The sequence below is a fragment of the Cryptomeria japonica genome, chromosome 3 (assembly GCF_030272615.1).
Source record: "Cryptomeria japonica chromosome 3, Sugi_1.0, whole genome shotgun sequence".
NCBI lineage: Eukaryota > Viridiplantae > Streptophyta > Pinopsida > Cupressales > Cupressaceae > Cryptomeria > Cryptomeria japonica.
Genome location: NC_081407.1, coordinates 90,488,078 through 90,505,184, shown reverse-complemented (window position 1 = coordinate 90,505,184; position 17,107 = coordinate 90,488,078). Strand labels below are relative to the sequence as shown.

Here is a 17,107-nt window from a genome sequence, read left to right as displayed (position 1 = left end):
GCAAATCGTGCACAAATGATATGAGTATCCATCTGCACCGGCTGCATCATCTATCCCTGAGCAACTGACACACATATGCTCCATGGGCTCTCTGTTGCCCTCTAACGACTCATCATCCAATACAATAGGGTGTACTAATGACGTCCCATGCTGGATGATGACACCAATCAATGTTGTGGCCGCCTGAAGAGTCTGTAGCTCCATCGACTCTTTTAGCTTTAATGGGACAGCCTGATGCACCTTGGGTTTGGGAGCTAGGGGGTGGCGACTCTCCGCGACTAATTGCCTACGGGCTCCAGGTCTATCTTGGGCAGAGCCACCACCTCTACCATGAAACTCTCTCATGTCAAATAGTTTGGCCGCACATTGAGCACAAACTCGCAATATATTTTTCTCAAAAAATATAATGGCACCTCATAATTATTACAAGGTGGATCATCAAAGACCATCCACCACCTCTGCCAAAAAAGATTCTTCATCTGCACATTGGTACACCAATGTATGGGAAACCTCTTTGCATTAAGAGGTAATGACTGACCAGTTTTGGGATCAACAAAAAGGGCACATATTTGTTGTTTAGAAATATTTTTGTTTTTTATTCCATCGTATGATAGCCCATTGACATAGAATTGATGACACCTATCCCTATAGCTTACCCATTTGGTAATTTCTATGGCAACAACTATGACACCACTAGCTAATGTTTCTAGGCTAGTGGCGAGGGATTGATGATGGTCAAGTTCAGAAGTTTTCAATTTTACAATCAGTCTATTGATTTTAGACGTATTTGGTCCTAACTGATTAATTAATTCTTCCTGTGTTTCGACTGTGTGGTCAAAAGGAGGAATTGGGGGTTGTTCTTGTGTGTTTTCAGGAGGTGTATTTGGTTGTTCTTGTGGGTTTTCAGAAGGTGCATTTGGTTGTTCTTGTTCTGGATTAGAAGAATTTGGTTTTTGAAACAAAAAATGAAAAAAACTAATCAAAATTAATGAAATTAAATTCAAAATGTAAAACAAATTGCATAAACCAGAAAGAAAGACAAAAATAAACAAAAACTAACCTTTATCCATAGCCTGGAGGACAATTCTAGCACCCCGTTCATGGTTTAGGTGAGAAAATGGGAAAAAAACGAAGTTAAAAATGCGATTTACAGGTAAATGAGACCCAGTTTTTTTTTCAAAACTTGTTTTACCAGGCACCGCATACGCAGTTTTATTTGGATTGTTAGTGCGTACGCACTCATTTTCTTATAAGCAGCACGTACATGCTCATTTTCCTAGGAGTAGCGCGTACGCACTCATTTTCCTAAAAGCAGCGCGTATGCGCTACCTTTTCTAGACTCGAGAAGAACAAACCTAAGCGCGTACATGGGAATTTGAAATTTTAAAACCGTGTACGCACTGCTTGTTTTTCCAAGTTTTTTTGGGGTGGTGTCCACTTTTCTGACCACCATCTTTGTGCATAAACCCTATATGTATATGTATATATGTGTGTATATATGTATATGTATGTATATGTATATATACATACATATATACATATATATATACATATACATATATTTACATACATACATATACATACGTACGTACACGTATGTATATGTCTGTGTGTGTGTGTGTGTGTGTATTTATGTATACATACACACACACATACATACATACATACATATTCCAATATTATTTTCATCTTCATGTTGGCCTAGCTAGAACATACTTATATTATCTGAAAGTTATCCAAGAGTACATTACTTAAACCAAATGTGTAGTTGTCTCGATCCTGAAGCCAACACATTACATCAGGATTAAGATCACAATGTGTGTTACACAAAATGTCTTCACATAGTTCTGCCAGCTAGTACATCCAATAGAAAAATCTACATAGTTAATAAGCTAACCGAGTGAACACTTTGTCACTTCTAACTTTTTATTAGCTTGACCAACACTTTTGAAACTTTGGAATATTTATCTTTATGTACAATCTTACTTATCTTATAAGTTGCAATCCATAATACTTCACTATGCTAGAATATAGTATCATAGACATCAACAGTACAAATGGATGCATACAATTACTGGACAACAACTATAAGAATCTCATTGCAAGCACTTCTAGGCCATTGTAAGTAAACTAGACATACATGAACCACTAACATTGGCACACAGTGATAGCATTAAGAGAGCTATCCAAGATATTAACATTAACAAACTCTGTCCTATGTTGTTCTTAAATGATCTGACATGAATGACAATAATTCAATCTCCTTGACACCTTGACATCAATGCCAACACTATATTCAATATCTAAGAGTGATGGAATGAGCATTATTGTTGAATTTTATCTTGATAAAAAATTTAAATATGAATTAGTGGGATAATTAGGTTGACTATTTACATAATCATAGTTTAAAGCATGAAGGTACAAATTCTAATAGATAATTGATATTCTTGCAAATAATTTGTTGCTATAAGAAGTATGGAGAAATGGCCAAAGACACCTCTTTTGGCCAAGATTAAATAAATTATTTCAATCAAGTTTATCAAAGAAAAAAATATGGGATTCAAGTGAAATTGTGAAACACCCAAAATTCAAGTTTGAGGTAGAGCTAGCATTGAACTTTGATGCCTCTTGTTGGTTCTCTTATGTTTCATAGTGCTGATTGAGGAGATTGCAATACAACTATCAGTTCTATGGAGAATAATGATTTGAAGGAGTTATATTATAATCAAAACCTTGATGTGTGGATAATAGTAATGCAATTTGAAGAAAAATAGTCATGCAAATTTCCACGACGAAGAGTCAAAATTTGATGGTTTGGAACTATCCCTAGGTGGTTAATTCATGGGGAGTACCTAAGAAAATAACTAGCAAAAAAATCATCAACCAAGAGAAAAATAAGAAATGTCATCTCACCAATACTTCAAAAAGGTATATAAAACTACATGTGTGGAAAGAGATATTGTTTCTAATAGAAGATAAAGAGGTGTAAGTCCTAACTAGGCTACATATAACACAAAAAAATTCATTAAAGAGCTCACAATAGATTTTAAGAGAGAATAGAAGTGAAATGAAGTAAATGTTGTTGGGGAGAAATGTATAATCACTCTTGCAGAATTGCAAGTAGTGAAGAATACATTGCAAAAGATAAAATCAAAATATCTACATCTGATTAAAGGTGTGGATATGGTCATCAAAATTTTAGAGCTAGTCATAAATCCACCTCAAAAAATTAAGGAAAAGGTTGATGAACTTACCTTTGATATTAAATCAACCAAGGACTCTTTAGAGAAAACTAAAATGGCACACTGAGAAGCAAAAGTTTGGTTGATGTTGCAACATTTTTCAAAGAGAAAGAGAATGAAGCAAGGGACAAGGAAATTGAGAAATAATCAAAGAGCTTGATAGACTTTAGGAGGATTTTTATTTTGGAAATAATCAAAAAAATTTGAGGATACAAACACATAGTTGGGCATAACTAGTATAAATGGGAAAACAAAATGGAGGATAGAAAACAAAGTAACTTGAGGAAAATTGTACATATTGTGCTAGTATGGAGAATGGGTTAAATAAGGAGACATAAAGATTTCTCAATATTTTTATAACTTACATCAATTGAGTTTCTAATAAGCTACCCTTTGAGATGAATGCAAGGATATTTTCTGATTCATAGTTTTTAGTGTGTGATGTATCATAATAGATAGTAGGAAATAACAACCTCACAAGAAGGAATAAAGATGAGAAACTTAAATTCCATGACTAGAATAGGTAAAAATAATCAAAGATGATGATTTGTATGCTAATGTTAAAAGGAATGTTACCATTATACATACTTCTTATCTTGTTTCTATCATGTCTACTAATCAAATGAGTTTTATCAAGGTAGAAAATGTTAAGAATATATGTATTACAACAACCTAGAGGAAGACAAGAAGGATTGTAAAAAAGTGAGAGAAAATGTCCTCATCAAGTATAAAGGTTTTTTGTGTCTAACTCTTAGGGGGAAGAAAAAAACTTTGAAGGTATTGCATTATACACCTATGGTGGGTTACTCCATATCATATAAAGTGGTTAGAGAAAAGGGGAAGGAATTCACTCAAAAGTTCTTCCAAGAGAGTCTTATCAATCATATTAGGTATTACACTACATGCAATCAAAATGAAGAACATTCTTTCCTTCAATTGTATTGTAGCCTTTGTTGATATCCCATCAAGAATTGGGAAGAGTGTTGTATTGTCCCTAATTAAATATTATAAAATTTTAATTTATTTTCTAGCAAGTTATAGAAAATTTAATATCAAATCTCTAACCATTTTTATCTTTCAATTGCAAAACATATCTAACTCATCAAATAGAGATAATATCAAATACTAAAATTTGCTCCTAATCTACATTGTTGAACTCCAAACACCACAAAAAGGAATTATTGTTGATTTTTTGGATTGTTGTAGAAAGTATAGGTCCGACGCATTATTTAATGATGTTCAAAAACTTCTACAACTTAAAAACCACCATCTATGCAAAACCACAACAAACAAAGATAAACTATTGACTGTAGGACACCTAAAAGGCCCAAAAATGCATTGAACTTAAGAAAATTTCCATGAAATTGATATATGATGAAATAATATCTCCCATGTGCTTATTAGGTTCAAAAGTTGCTAAGGTTCCAAATGGTTTTAAAATTGCAAGTTGTAGAAGTGTTAGAGTTACCCTTTCTAACATGTTTCTTTGCCCAACTTCACTTTCAATTTATTCTTGTCCAATTATCATACCTATCCTTCTTGACATCCCTTCACTTCAACACCCACTCTCTTCCTTTGCCATGTCAAAGAAATATACTTCTCCCTACCAAAATGCTATCTCTTAACTCCTTGACTTTTGACCTATGATATATATCATGCAGTATCATTGACCTCTAAACTCCAACGTTCTTGTCTTTTTCTCTTCCATTCCTACCTAACATTTGCATGACTAATGATACCATAATGGCCAAATGGGATTTCATGGCTTCCCCAAAAATGATTCTCCCACTAGAAAATATTATTCAAAAATGAAGGGCACATATTTATGTGTATTTGCAACTGTAATGATGATAATGATTGTATCTCATTCATGTGGTTGTTGAAGTTGGTCATTGTTAAAATGTTTATGTGTTATCTTCTCTATCCTACATGATTGAATTGAATGATGTTATTAATGATCACAATGTCGAGGACCAACGATTGTGGATCTATTCTTTAAGCTATTTGAATGTGCCAAATATTATTCAAGAATGATGCTTTATTCTCTAATTGAACCCTAGCCAACAGTACTTTGAGCACTAATATTTGAATTATCATATTTGAGAATGAAAAACCTCATATTTGTAGGAGACTAGAATAAAGAAACCCTTTTGGTTCCTTGAGCTAAAGGATGAAACCCCTTTGCTCAGCTAGAGTGATTTTATTCAAATATCACATATGAGCTTTAGTATTGTAGTCATTAGTTGCAAAAAATTGTGAAGTCTATTATTTATTGTGGGGTTTGAGCTTAATAATCTCTTTTGATTTTATTTGTCATATTTGAAAAGTCATTGAATGCGTTTCTAGTGTTATTTTTGATCTTATCATAGTATGTTTTAATTAATTAGCATCTTGGTCAATATAGGAGTTTCACACTATATTTAAAACTATAATTGTTGGTTTTGTTGTGTTTGGGCATTAACTCTCTATCTCATTTAATAAAGTAAAGGGCTCTAAAGTTTTTCTTCCTTATGGGTTTGATTTTCAATCTAGGTAACCCACATTTTATGCAAATTGTTAAGGAAAATTCTAGGCTTTTCTAGATTAGGGCAAAGGGTAGTTGTTTTACAGTGTTTGTATAAGCTACAATTTATGGTTGGCTCATTTGAAATGTAGGTTTTATCAAAGCTGGGTTAAATGCATTATAGATCTAATTTAGCTCATATTCGTGCCAACTCAATTTGAATCATGGTATCAATGAATGCAAATATTATAAAAGAAAAATTTGGTTCATTAGATTAAAGTTTTCATGCTATTGTGTAAAGGCGCACAAAAGGGTAATTGTGGGTTTGGCTAATTTCAGGTTAAATATTTTAAACAAAAAACCTATAGACCCTAAAATAATTTGGTCAAGACATTACATAATTGGATTTTATGCAAGGGTCCTTCATCATTCGAACTTCCATGATGAATTCTCTTAAGCTTGGCATGTTGGCCTCTATCTTATTGGACATGATTTCTTAATCCTTCGCTTATGAGGCAACATCCTCCTTAATACATGCATCACCTTGCCTCAATTGATAGTTCCATGTAGTAAATTTCCCTATGCCACTTGTCAATAAAAATCTTCCTCAATGACTATTAACCAAGAGCAATCAATTTCCTAAACTTTTATACTGTTATCATTAATATTTTTTTCATCCATGCTTTTGAAATAAGAGTTGCTAAATTCAATGTTTAAAATTGAACCCCTATAAATTATTAACATTTCATTTAAAACAATAATCTAATTATAATAATCATATATCTTTATCTAAACTTTTCTATTATCCATATTTACTTAAATAAATTAAAAATAAACAATTATTAAGTTTGTTTTTCATTATAAGACTGCTAAAATCAATAAGTTGAATAATAATTAATGGTGTAGGTCTCAAAATTAAATTGCATTAGTATATATTATAGATAATGTATGCAAGATGGGGTTCTTCTCATAGTGTATTGGTTAAATTGTGGGGTTGTTGTTGTGACCACCAAGATTCAAACCCCTGCTAGGTCATTGTGATTGTAGACTTGTGCCTTCACAAATTCAATACTAGTAGGTTTGAGTCTCAACTTTGTTAAATGGAGATGAGATCTCTTATTTGTACTCTCATGAAATCATTAAAAATTGAAATAAATAATTTATTAAAGTACTAAATTTGAAAACTCTAACCTACTAGACATTATCCAATACACCTTTATTCTAGCAGCGAGCCATGATATTGAAGAGAAAAATGGACTTACATAAAGAAATATTTTTCAATTGAACTACAAAAATTTGTATCATGAGATACTAAGGAATCAATCAGTACACCCTTATTCTAACAGCCAGCCATGATATTGAGGAGAAAAATAGACTTGAATGGAGAATATTGAGGAGAAAAATAGACTTGCATAGAGAAATATTCTCCAATTGAACTACAAAAATCTTGTATCACGGGCGAGGAATCAATCAGTATACAGATCCATGACAGATAAAAATGATTACTTATAAGAGATAAGAGATATGACACATTTCAACAAAAAACAGCTGAGAGTTTTCAGATCCCTGGAGATCTAGAGATTTAAGCCACCTGACTAACCTTATTCTAGACAGTTTGTCTTGTGTTATTTTTTTAAGTTTCATTATATGAGCTGTTTCTAGGTTGTTAGTACTGTGATTGTAACTGATGATTTGCAGCTTTATTGTTTCCAGTCCTTGTATAATTATCCCATGATTACTCTATTAACTTGAATACCATATCTTTTATAAATTTATAAAAAATATTTGAATTTTTTCAGAAAGCCATATTTACCCTTTAACACAGAGAAATTAAAGCAGCAAGTGTTTGGGAAGCGGAGACAGATTGACAAGAACAATGTGAGATGCATGTGGCTAGCGTGTGCAGTCATTGAACTAATAAATTTTAGCTTTAGGGTGCCCCTAGATCTATTTCATCTTTCCATGTGTTGATTTATTATTAACAGTTCAGAAGGTGACATTACCTTATGGTTCTAAGTTTCAGGGCAGCCGACACACTAGGCTTTTGATTTGTTTTCCTCTTCGTTTGGTGCCATTTGGCTTGTTAGGTGTCACCCTCATGCTACATGTCTACTTGTGCTTGATTTCTATCTTACATTTTTCTCGTGACAAACAAACAAGAAATCCGTGCATACCTTTGGAAGCATAGAAGAATATTTTATGAAATCAAGGACACATTATCCCAGAGATCGGGCCAGGGGCAGATACTTTATAAGTTGAAGTATTATCTGATATAAGATAATATAAGATAATATCCCAAGTATTATCTGCTTCTACGTCAAAGATATACATTATCTTTATTGTTGGGTTTTAAATTAATGCAGCAATAAGTCGGTGTGAAGATCTCATATGAGGTCGTGATGAGTTGCAGGCTTTGATATATAATCAACCCAAATGAACTCTGTAGAAACCTTGGTTTTTGCCAAATTTGTTTCAGTTCCCGTCAAGTTTTTATGGCCTCCACAGGGTGTGTTATAATTAAACAGGTTTAGAGGGTAATTAGATAGCTTGTGAAGTTCCCAAAATATTCATTACTCTTCTTCAAAGACTTCTGTATATATTTGTCATTGGGAGTTATAGTGGGGCATATTGTTTCTTGGTATACTCAGATAGTAGTGAGAACTAAAGGAGAAACTAGTCTGAACTCACAATAGGATACAGTACTTATCATCAACGAAACCTGGCAGTCCTAAACGTAGTAATACAGGTTTATTAGTTCTTCTCCATCTCAAAGAAAATTTGATATTAGTGTGCTATTCCTACAGAGTGTTACAGTGTCATCAAACTTTCTTTCTGTGTTTTAGTTGGATTAAGCAGCTCTAATTGCCAAATTGAAAAGGATCCATAGCCAAAACTCAATTAGGAGTCTGCACTTGGTTGGTATTTGTGTTTTTAGTGTATTGGTTGGTATTTGTGTTTTTAGTGTATAGAAAGAATGAACGTTATGGGTGGTGATTTTGAGAATGGAGAGAATTACCAGCCCGTGTACTCCCCAGGGAAGTGCAATGATTGTGAAGTTGAGGTGGTGGAGGCAGGAACATTTGAGCCTTCAAAGCATTTTTATCCTAGGGTATTGAATGCTCAGATTAATCCCTTAGTTAGAGCTTTTCTTACACTTGGCAATGAGAGAATAGGGAAGAGGTTTTGCCACCTGCATCCTGAAGCAGATTCTGCAGCTGTGGCCAGAGTTCTTAACCAATCTACGAGGTATATTTCTGTTGTTATTTTAATTTCTTGAAATCCTCGTTAGAAAGTTTCTGTTGTCATTATCTGTGCTCGTGTTGCCTTCTCTCAAAATTTTTTGTTGCATCTTTTCTGACTTTTTTACTTTTTTTCTACCATGTGTTTCAATCACAGATTTTGGTGTCCTATTCGAACTTTATCTTGCTGTACCATGTTTAGTATCGCCTGCTTGGTTGCTTTTGTCTCATATTCTTTAGCAGTTAAGCTTTTAAGCTCAACTAACATTAGTTTGTAATTTGTATATTCTACTTCCTACAGATACAAATTGCCCACTGAGGGTTATAACCCTTTTATCATTTATATTTCTCCTACTATGTGGGTTATAGCCCTTTATCATTTATGTTTCTCTACCATGTTTCAATCACAGTTTTTGGTGCTAACTGTACCATGTTAGTTCTGTCTGCTTGGTTTCCGTCTTATTTTCTTTTAGCAGCTAATAGTTTGCCTCAAGTAACGTTATTTTGTGTTATTTTGTGTAGTTTTTGTGTATTATACCAATATGATATGAAATCCTACACTTCTCTGGTATAACTGTTTCCATGTTAAGTGCTGTCTGTTTGATTGCTTTGTGTAATGTCTTGTTACAAAGTTATTTTATGTATTATATAAATTCCCATACTTCCCTAATATAATCCCCTAATATAATCCTTTATACATCTATCTTTTATGGTTCTACTAACATGTGTTTCAACCATAGTTTTTGCTATCCTATTTGAACCGTTATCTTACAATGCCATGTCTAGTACTGTCTGTCTGCTTGGCTGTTTTGTCTCATTTTCTTCCCAGCTAATATTTTGCCTCGAGTAACATTACTTTGTGGGTCTGACATATAAAAGTTCCCACACTCCACTGGCATAGCCTTTTATACTTTATGCTTCTCATTCCATATGTTTCAATCACAGTTTTTTATGTTCTATTTAAACTTTATCTTACTGTATGTACCATGCTTAGTACTGTAGGCTGGGTTGCTTTCTCTCATTTTCTTTTAGCAGCTAATGTTCTGCTCAAGTAACGTTATTTTGTCTACTATACCTCAATCAGATATAACTTATATCTGCCCTGGTATAGCCCTTATTGCTTATGCTTCTCCTCCATGTGTTTCAACCACAGTTTTTGGTGTCCTATTTGAACTTTTATTTAACTGTACCATGCTTAGTACTGTCTGCTTGGTTGCTTTTTGGTGTCCTATTTTCTTTTAGCAGCTAATGTTTTGTCCCAAGCAACGTTATTTTGTTCACAATACCAATATTATCCTTCCATAGAAACTTACATATAAATTCACACACTTCCCTGGTATAGCCATTTATACTTTATCATTTATGCTTTGCTGTTATCTGTCTTTTGCATCTATTTCCTGGATGTTTTGAATGTTATGGGTTGAAAGAGACTAAACTACTGTGTAATTTCATAGCTCATCTTTAATGTGTCAATTCACCCAATACAATTCACACAGTGAAACTCAAAGGAGAGAGTCAGAGAACCCGGTATGTTATGCCATTATTCGTATTTTGCATCTTTTTCCTCAATGTTTGAATATCATAGATTGACAGAGGCGAATCACTTTTTAGTATAGTTCATCCTTAATATAACCACCTTAGCCGGTGAGATCACATATATGGGAAGTTATCTTCCTTCAGTGAAGATTTGACAATGATGAGAAACAATTATGACTACCGATGACAATTTTCTGCTCACCACCTGCCAATGCACTTAGCGACTCTCCTTATATCTTTTCTTCAATCGATCTCTTCATTCTCTTGGAAGTTTATATTCAAATAGTATATATATAAGACACATTCAGCATTTTTATTGTAGATTCTCATCCTATTGCTCTGTAGTTATCAATTTAAAGAAGTTAACTATTCTACTGCTTTATTAGTGCATGGGTGGAAACTTGAAACTCCAGAAATTTAATCTAAGACTCGCAAAAGCAACATTTTAGTTTTGAGTTCATTTGTGTTACTATTGTGTGGATTTGATAAGATCTTAAAACTATCATGACGACTCATCTCTATTTTCTACTTTAGTGTACGATTTTCATTGTACTATTATGTGTCTTTCTTAGCCTTGACATCGGAATGGAGATTAAGGCATCTGTTTGTTTTTCAGGTTCTTTCATTGGGGAGGTGCAGATCTATTTCTAACAACCACAGACCATGGACAGAAACGAATGGTAGTAGTAGAAACAAACTCATGTCCATCGGGCCAGAAATCCATGCCCCTGGTAAATGAAGAGATGGAACATGCTGGTTACCGTACCCTCCTAGAAAAATCCTTCATGCCCCATCTTTTATCAAACACATACAATGGAAACCAACTTCCCAAGGGAAAACTAGCCGTTCTCTATGATAAAAATAAGATGGAGGCCTCAGGTTATGCAGCTGTCCTTGCAGACCTTGCTAACGAGCCTGTGTACTTGACACCCTGTTATGCCGATGATCTCAATCCAAAGATGCGAGTTAGAGAAGATGGCATCATAGAAATCTGCACCACCCGGGCTGTTATGCATAATAAAAACAATGACATGGGAAGCAAAAATGGTAATGAAAACGACAGCAGCGACAACAATTACAACTATGAAGACAATAACACTAATAACTGCGACAACAAGAATAGCAGTAAAGACAACATGAACAACATCAGCAACAACATAGGGAATGCCTCTAATGAATTTGAACCTCGTGAGGTTTGGGAGCCTGTGAGAGCTGCAGTTAGATATGTAACTCAGAGGCCATGGACTAGAATTCCTCCTATTACCAGGACTCTGGTTTTCAATCCTGTTTTGGCCTGTCTAGCTGGGGGACGAAATAAGATGCTGGCAGCAAAAGCTTATGATATCTATAATGCAGAAATTGGATCATCTGGTCTGTGTATATATACTCCAGAAACAATCTGGGATGTGACCAAACCTGAGATCCCACTTTGGGTGAGGAGAATGGGAGGTCTTGCAGTGGTAAAGGTTCCTTATGCTAATGCTGGACAGGGAGTCTGGACTATCACCAGTGAAAGTGAATTGAAAGAGTTCATGGACTTGGAGCATCGTTATGACCGTTTCATAGTTCAGGTAAATTCTTTGTAACGAGTATAGATTAGCAATCTGAGATCAGATTTTCTATATAGTGCACTGACTATTTACATGGTATAAAAGACAATTAAAACATGTATTGTGAATCTTTCCCAAGCTAGTAGTGTTTTAGTAGCCAAGCTTGCTTAGGTTTTGGTGAGCAGAGTAATTTGTAGACAAATCTAATTGTAATGATATATTGATCGTTTCCATGTTAACTGTTCACACAGAGCCTAATGAAGGATTGTCCTAGATATTTTACTTTACTTGTCTTTTCTTAATAGCATGGACATGTTGATACAGTCTGTGTTCCAGTGTTTCCATTTAGCAGCAAGCATACGCATGATAGAGTGGTGTTCTTATACTAATGTAATTTGAGGCGATGCAAAGTTTTTTGAATTACATATTATAGATTTCTTCTACAGAGACATTCTCTGCTTTTCTCTCTATAATTAACCTATAGAATTAAATTCAACCTAATAGAAGCACATTAAGGTTCAGTTCAATTTTGTTGACAGTTTGAATTTTGTGAATGAATTCTTTGACCTTGAAGGCTCTGATTGGAAATAATGGATGGAGCTCTGTATCCCAGCATGGGAGATTGTATCATGTGGGAACAATACCCAATCTCAAGGGCAATATATATGCTGCAGATCTGAGATTGATGATAGGATCTTCATGCCAAGGCTTCTTCCCTGTGGCTATATATGCACGCAGAGCTCGCCTCCCCTTAGCTGCGAAACTAGATGGAGGAGTAACCCCTTCTTGGGATATGCTTGGAACTAATTTATCTGTTAAGGTGAACTCTAATCTTTAAAATATATATCCATCTACTTTTTTTATATGATTCGATTAAGAACAAGGAACAATTCAAAAATTCTCTGTAACGTATCTTCTTACTTCTCTTTGTTTTGTTTTTGGAATCAAGTACAATGAGATGAAAGGTCCATGCAAATAAATTACTTCTCTTTGTTTTGTTTTTGGAATCAAGTACAATGAGATGAAAGGTCCATGCAATTTTCATTAATGATGTTCTGGATTATGATAATGGTGTAATGTCTTAAAAATATGATTTTGATCCATAGACGTGCATTCATTTGTTAATATTTTCCACAGAATCCTGATGGATCTTGGGGAACAGAAACAGAGAGACTGTTGCTAATGGATAGCAGAGATTTTAACCGGATAGGCATAGGGCTCGATGACCTTATTGAAGCTTACATGCAGGTAAAGTTATAAATTTACATTTCTACATAATTTCATGTTTGAACATGATAATGATAATCTCTAGTATTTAAAGGCTTGATAATTTATGCATAGATTCAATATGGCAGACTGTTCTTGCTGTCATGGCAATTGATGGTTTGGCTTGCAAGCTCATCACACCCAAGGTACTGCTTATGATTTTGAACCTTTTACGCTGGTCAGTGTCATTCAATTACCTAAAATTTTAGAAAAACAATAAGCCTACAAAAAAGTTAAGATATTATTTTACTATATGGAATTAAAAGAGTTTTCTTTTTTCTTTTTTTTTTGTTTCTGGATTCAAATGTGTAGGATTTTTTGCATCAATGTTTCGGATCACACTTTCTGATCCATTGTCATTACAAAAGATCTGTAAGAGACAAAAGGTTAAAATTTTACAGCTCTCTCATTCTCTCTTTCTGATGATGAATCACAGACTGTGATCCGAAATGTTGATAGAAAAAATATTACACAATTGAATCCAGAAACAAAAAATAAGAATCACAATAAACTGCGGAAATTTTCACTGATTAAAAAGAAAGAAAACTAAGAAGAACTGTTAGTTCATGGGGAAATTTTCACTGATTAAAAAGAAAGAAAACTAAGAAGAACTGTTAGTTCATGGGGCTTTATTTTCACTGTATGATCTAGTAGTAAGATGGGGCACTTATCACAAGTACACAAGTTAAAAGTTTGATACATGACCTGTGATATAAGTGCTCTCTATGTTGAATATGGATTCATTATTTATGATTACAGGGATATTTTGGTCTGAAGTTGTTTCAGTCACTTAACCCAGATCCCAAGCTGCTTTCAGAAATGTATTCAACACAGCTAAACCCACCCTTGCTTCCTTTGGGAGGGGCTAAAGTGGTTTCCAACAATGGCAGTACAAAAGAAGAAGGTAAAAGTTTAGCAGGCGCGCCATCCTTTACAGAAGAAAGATTGGCAGCTGAATTAGAGGCCCAAGTTGATAAAGCACAATCTCAATCTCAGAAACCTTTGGTGAGTCTGACAACAAGAAACAAGCCTTATTAGAAACCATTCTTATATCTTAGCAGATTCAATATTAGCTGACAATGTGGGTTTTTTGTTCAGGCAAGACGTCCCCCTCCAATGCTCCGAGCTTTTTAACAAATGGAGCATTGCCCATTCATTTGAACGGGAGACATTGAATGCATGGTTTTAAAAGAGTATGAGAAAAAACGAGGTTATATAAATATAATCTCTATTAGATTATAGAACTGGAATATGTGGTTATTTTAGGCTGGGCTAATGGAGTTAATGTGCATTGCTTCTGGAATTGATTGTGTAAGTTATTTTATCTTTCATGTTTTGGATCAAACATAATGTGTTTAATTAAACTGGTCAAACATAATGTGTTTAATTAAACCGGTTTAATGGAGGTGAGTCTAATGTGTCAGTGCTGTTTTATGATGTGTTCATGGTATGTTTATAGAGTTTTTTTAATAAGGGTTTAAAATATAATACCTTCAATTTCAGGATATATGGTTGAAGAGGCCATATTTGAGTCCAAAATAGATACTGTGAAATGAACTATTAAATGGTTAATGTATAAACTTTCTGACTTTAAAAGGGAAAAATGCTTTTTAAAGATTTATATGATTTATTCTTGGAAATGACAATGAGATCTGCAACATATCCATTCATTTGTTCAATGATTGGATAGTTAGAACAAGCAATAATTTACCCAAAAAATGGAGTACGCAGTTATAGGTTTTTCATGCATTTTTCTAACTTACCTATAAATACTCAATTCAAAATAAATATAATATAATTAATATATTAAAGAATACTAGCATGCTATTTTTTTATATTAAATGACAGCATAAATAATTTATAATTTTAAATATGACATGAAGAGGAAGTATATCAATAGCTATTATAGTTAATTTCGTACATTCACATATCTTATATCTTAAACGGGATTTCAATTTTTTTTTTCTTATTGTTGTTTTCTATACATTGTGAGATTTAGTATGTACACAAGATAACAAAAAGCAATATAAAAAAATACACATTTCAAGTTTCGTTGCACTTAAGCATGTTTGTACTTGACATTTGAATTCAAGTGATGTGAAGTTTAAGATGTTTTAAAAGGACTTAAAATGATTAAGTGGTATATCAATAATTTTGTTTTGATTTTCAATATGATGGTTGATGTTGACAATAAATAATTACTAAATTAAATAAAGATTAGTTGAATCATTTTCATATATAGAAAGATTAATTGTTTTCATTTATAGTTTTTAATAAAAATCAATTTTTGTTATTAAAATACCAAAAAAAAATAAAAATTGCACAAATACATATTTTCTATATAATCTTCTTTCCAAGTTCAACATTTTAAATTGATTTAAAAAACACTATAGAAAAAATATTATCCCTTAAATGAAAATAAAAATTGTCATTATGTATTCTTAAGAAATTTGGTAAGATTTTCTCTTATTATTTTGAAACTTCTATAACAATTTTAAACAAATAGGAATACTTAATATTTTCTTATTTATTATTTATTTTTAATATTTTCTTATTTATTATTTATTTTCTAATACTTTTTATGTGTCATGAAGCTAAAACATATACTAAATCATTAAAAATTAAAATTATTTTTATATAAATAAATTATGATATGATGAATATTTTTGAAGTTATGCAAAAACAAAAAATCTAAAAATTTTATTACAATTAAAAGAAAATTTCTTATAGGCATCAAGATGTGCAACCAAAAAGTTTTTTTTTTAAAGGGTCATTTGGCATGTGTCAAATAGGCTGCTTGTCATATTTGGCACTCACCAAATAGGTTTGGCATTTCAAGATCCTATTTGGCAAGCTCCAAATATGACACTAGTCAAATGTTTGTATTGGATTAATTCTTATCCTCTCTTTGCCTCTTGCTTGCCAAATATTTTGCATTAGAAAATTATAACTCTCTCTCTCTCTAGGAATATATACATGAAATATATCAATTATAAGTCATTAGTAGGATGTTTGAGAGTGGTTTTAGATCTCTAGGAGTTATACTGTAGATTCTAGATTTAGAAGATCATATAAATTTTAGTAATTAGCATGTTTTTATGAGCATTCTCTTGCTCTTGTTCTTTCTATCTCACTCTCTTTATCCCCCCCAATTCTAGACCTATAGATATATATCACTTTTCCTTTATCCCAGTTGGCAATAGCAATGAAGGAAAACCTTTATCCCAGTTGGCAATAGCAATGAAGGAAAACTGAGAAGGGGTGGGGGGTTGGTGAATCAGTTTTCTACCAAATCTACAAACTCAACCACAAATACAGATCTGATAAACTGCTGCAACAACAAAGATAAGCAAATTGATAACACAACACACAACACCATGATTTTGATGTGGAAAACCCGGTTAAGGGAAAAACCTCGGTGGGAACCTACCCACAATAAGATCATACTCTACACAACAGTATGTGAAAATGATTATAATGGGGAATGCACCAGCATTCAGGCACAACCTACAGCTTATAGCTCAAGATACAATAATTCGGAAGGCTACAACCCTCAGGGAAATCTCACTAACTTACAATAAGATTTAGACTATAATCCAGAAGAAATTAACTGCAATAATAGCATCTGCTAATGCTTGATGACAGTTCCGGTTAAGCACAGTTTTCTTCTCTGCAACACCAATCTCTACTCAATATACCACACTAAAAGATGAATCCTTTTGTTCACACATACATCACTCTCTGATAATGCAGACACAACCTTAATACCAA

General features: G+C 33.2%; 1 protein-coding gene across 7 annotated transcripts; it reads left to right on the top strand.

Annotated features, from left to right (window-relative positions):
* The first annotated feature begins 8,027 nt into the window (after positions 1-8,027).
* Positions 8,028-14,741, top strand: LOC131078579 (uncharacterized). 7 transcript variants are annotated; one of them, XM_058016315.2, is made up of 7 exons: positions 8,031-8,991; positions 11,137-12,091; positions 12,645-12,890; positions 13,208-13,318; positions 13,426-13,482; positions 14,096-14,341; positions 14,435-14,741. In XM_058016315.2, exons 1-7 carry the CDS (start codon positions 8,720-8,722, stop codon positions 14,468-14,470), a joined length of 1,923 nt encoding a protein of 640 aa, XP_057872298.1. In that variant the 5' UTR covers positions 8,031-8,719; the 3' UTR covers positions 14,471-14,741. The 7 variants fall into 7 exon arrangements, with proteins under 7 accessions (XP_057872300.1, XP_057872298.1, XP_059074055.1 ...); XM_059218072.1 differs by having other exon boundaries at positions 8,032-8,491; XM_058016316.2 differs by lacking the exon at positions 8,031-8,991 and adding an exon at positions 9,352-9,416.
* Positions 14,742-17,107: the final 2,366 nt, after the last annotated feature.

Bases quoted from the DNA above. Each gene is read 5' to 3' on its own strand.
- LOC131078579 (XM_058016315.2), top strand. From the start codon at position 8,720: ATGAACGTTATGGGTGGTGATTTTGAGAATGGAGAGAATTACCAGCCC. The intron at 12,891-13,207 runs GTGAACTCTAAT...TATTTTCCACAG, and splicing joins GAACTAATTTATCTGTTAAG to AATCCTGATGGATCTTGGGG. The intron at 14,342-14,434 runs GTGAGTCTGACA...TTTTTTGTTCAG, and splicing joins CTCAATCTCAGAAACCTTTG to GCAAGACGTCCCCCTCCAAT.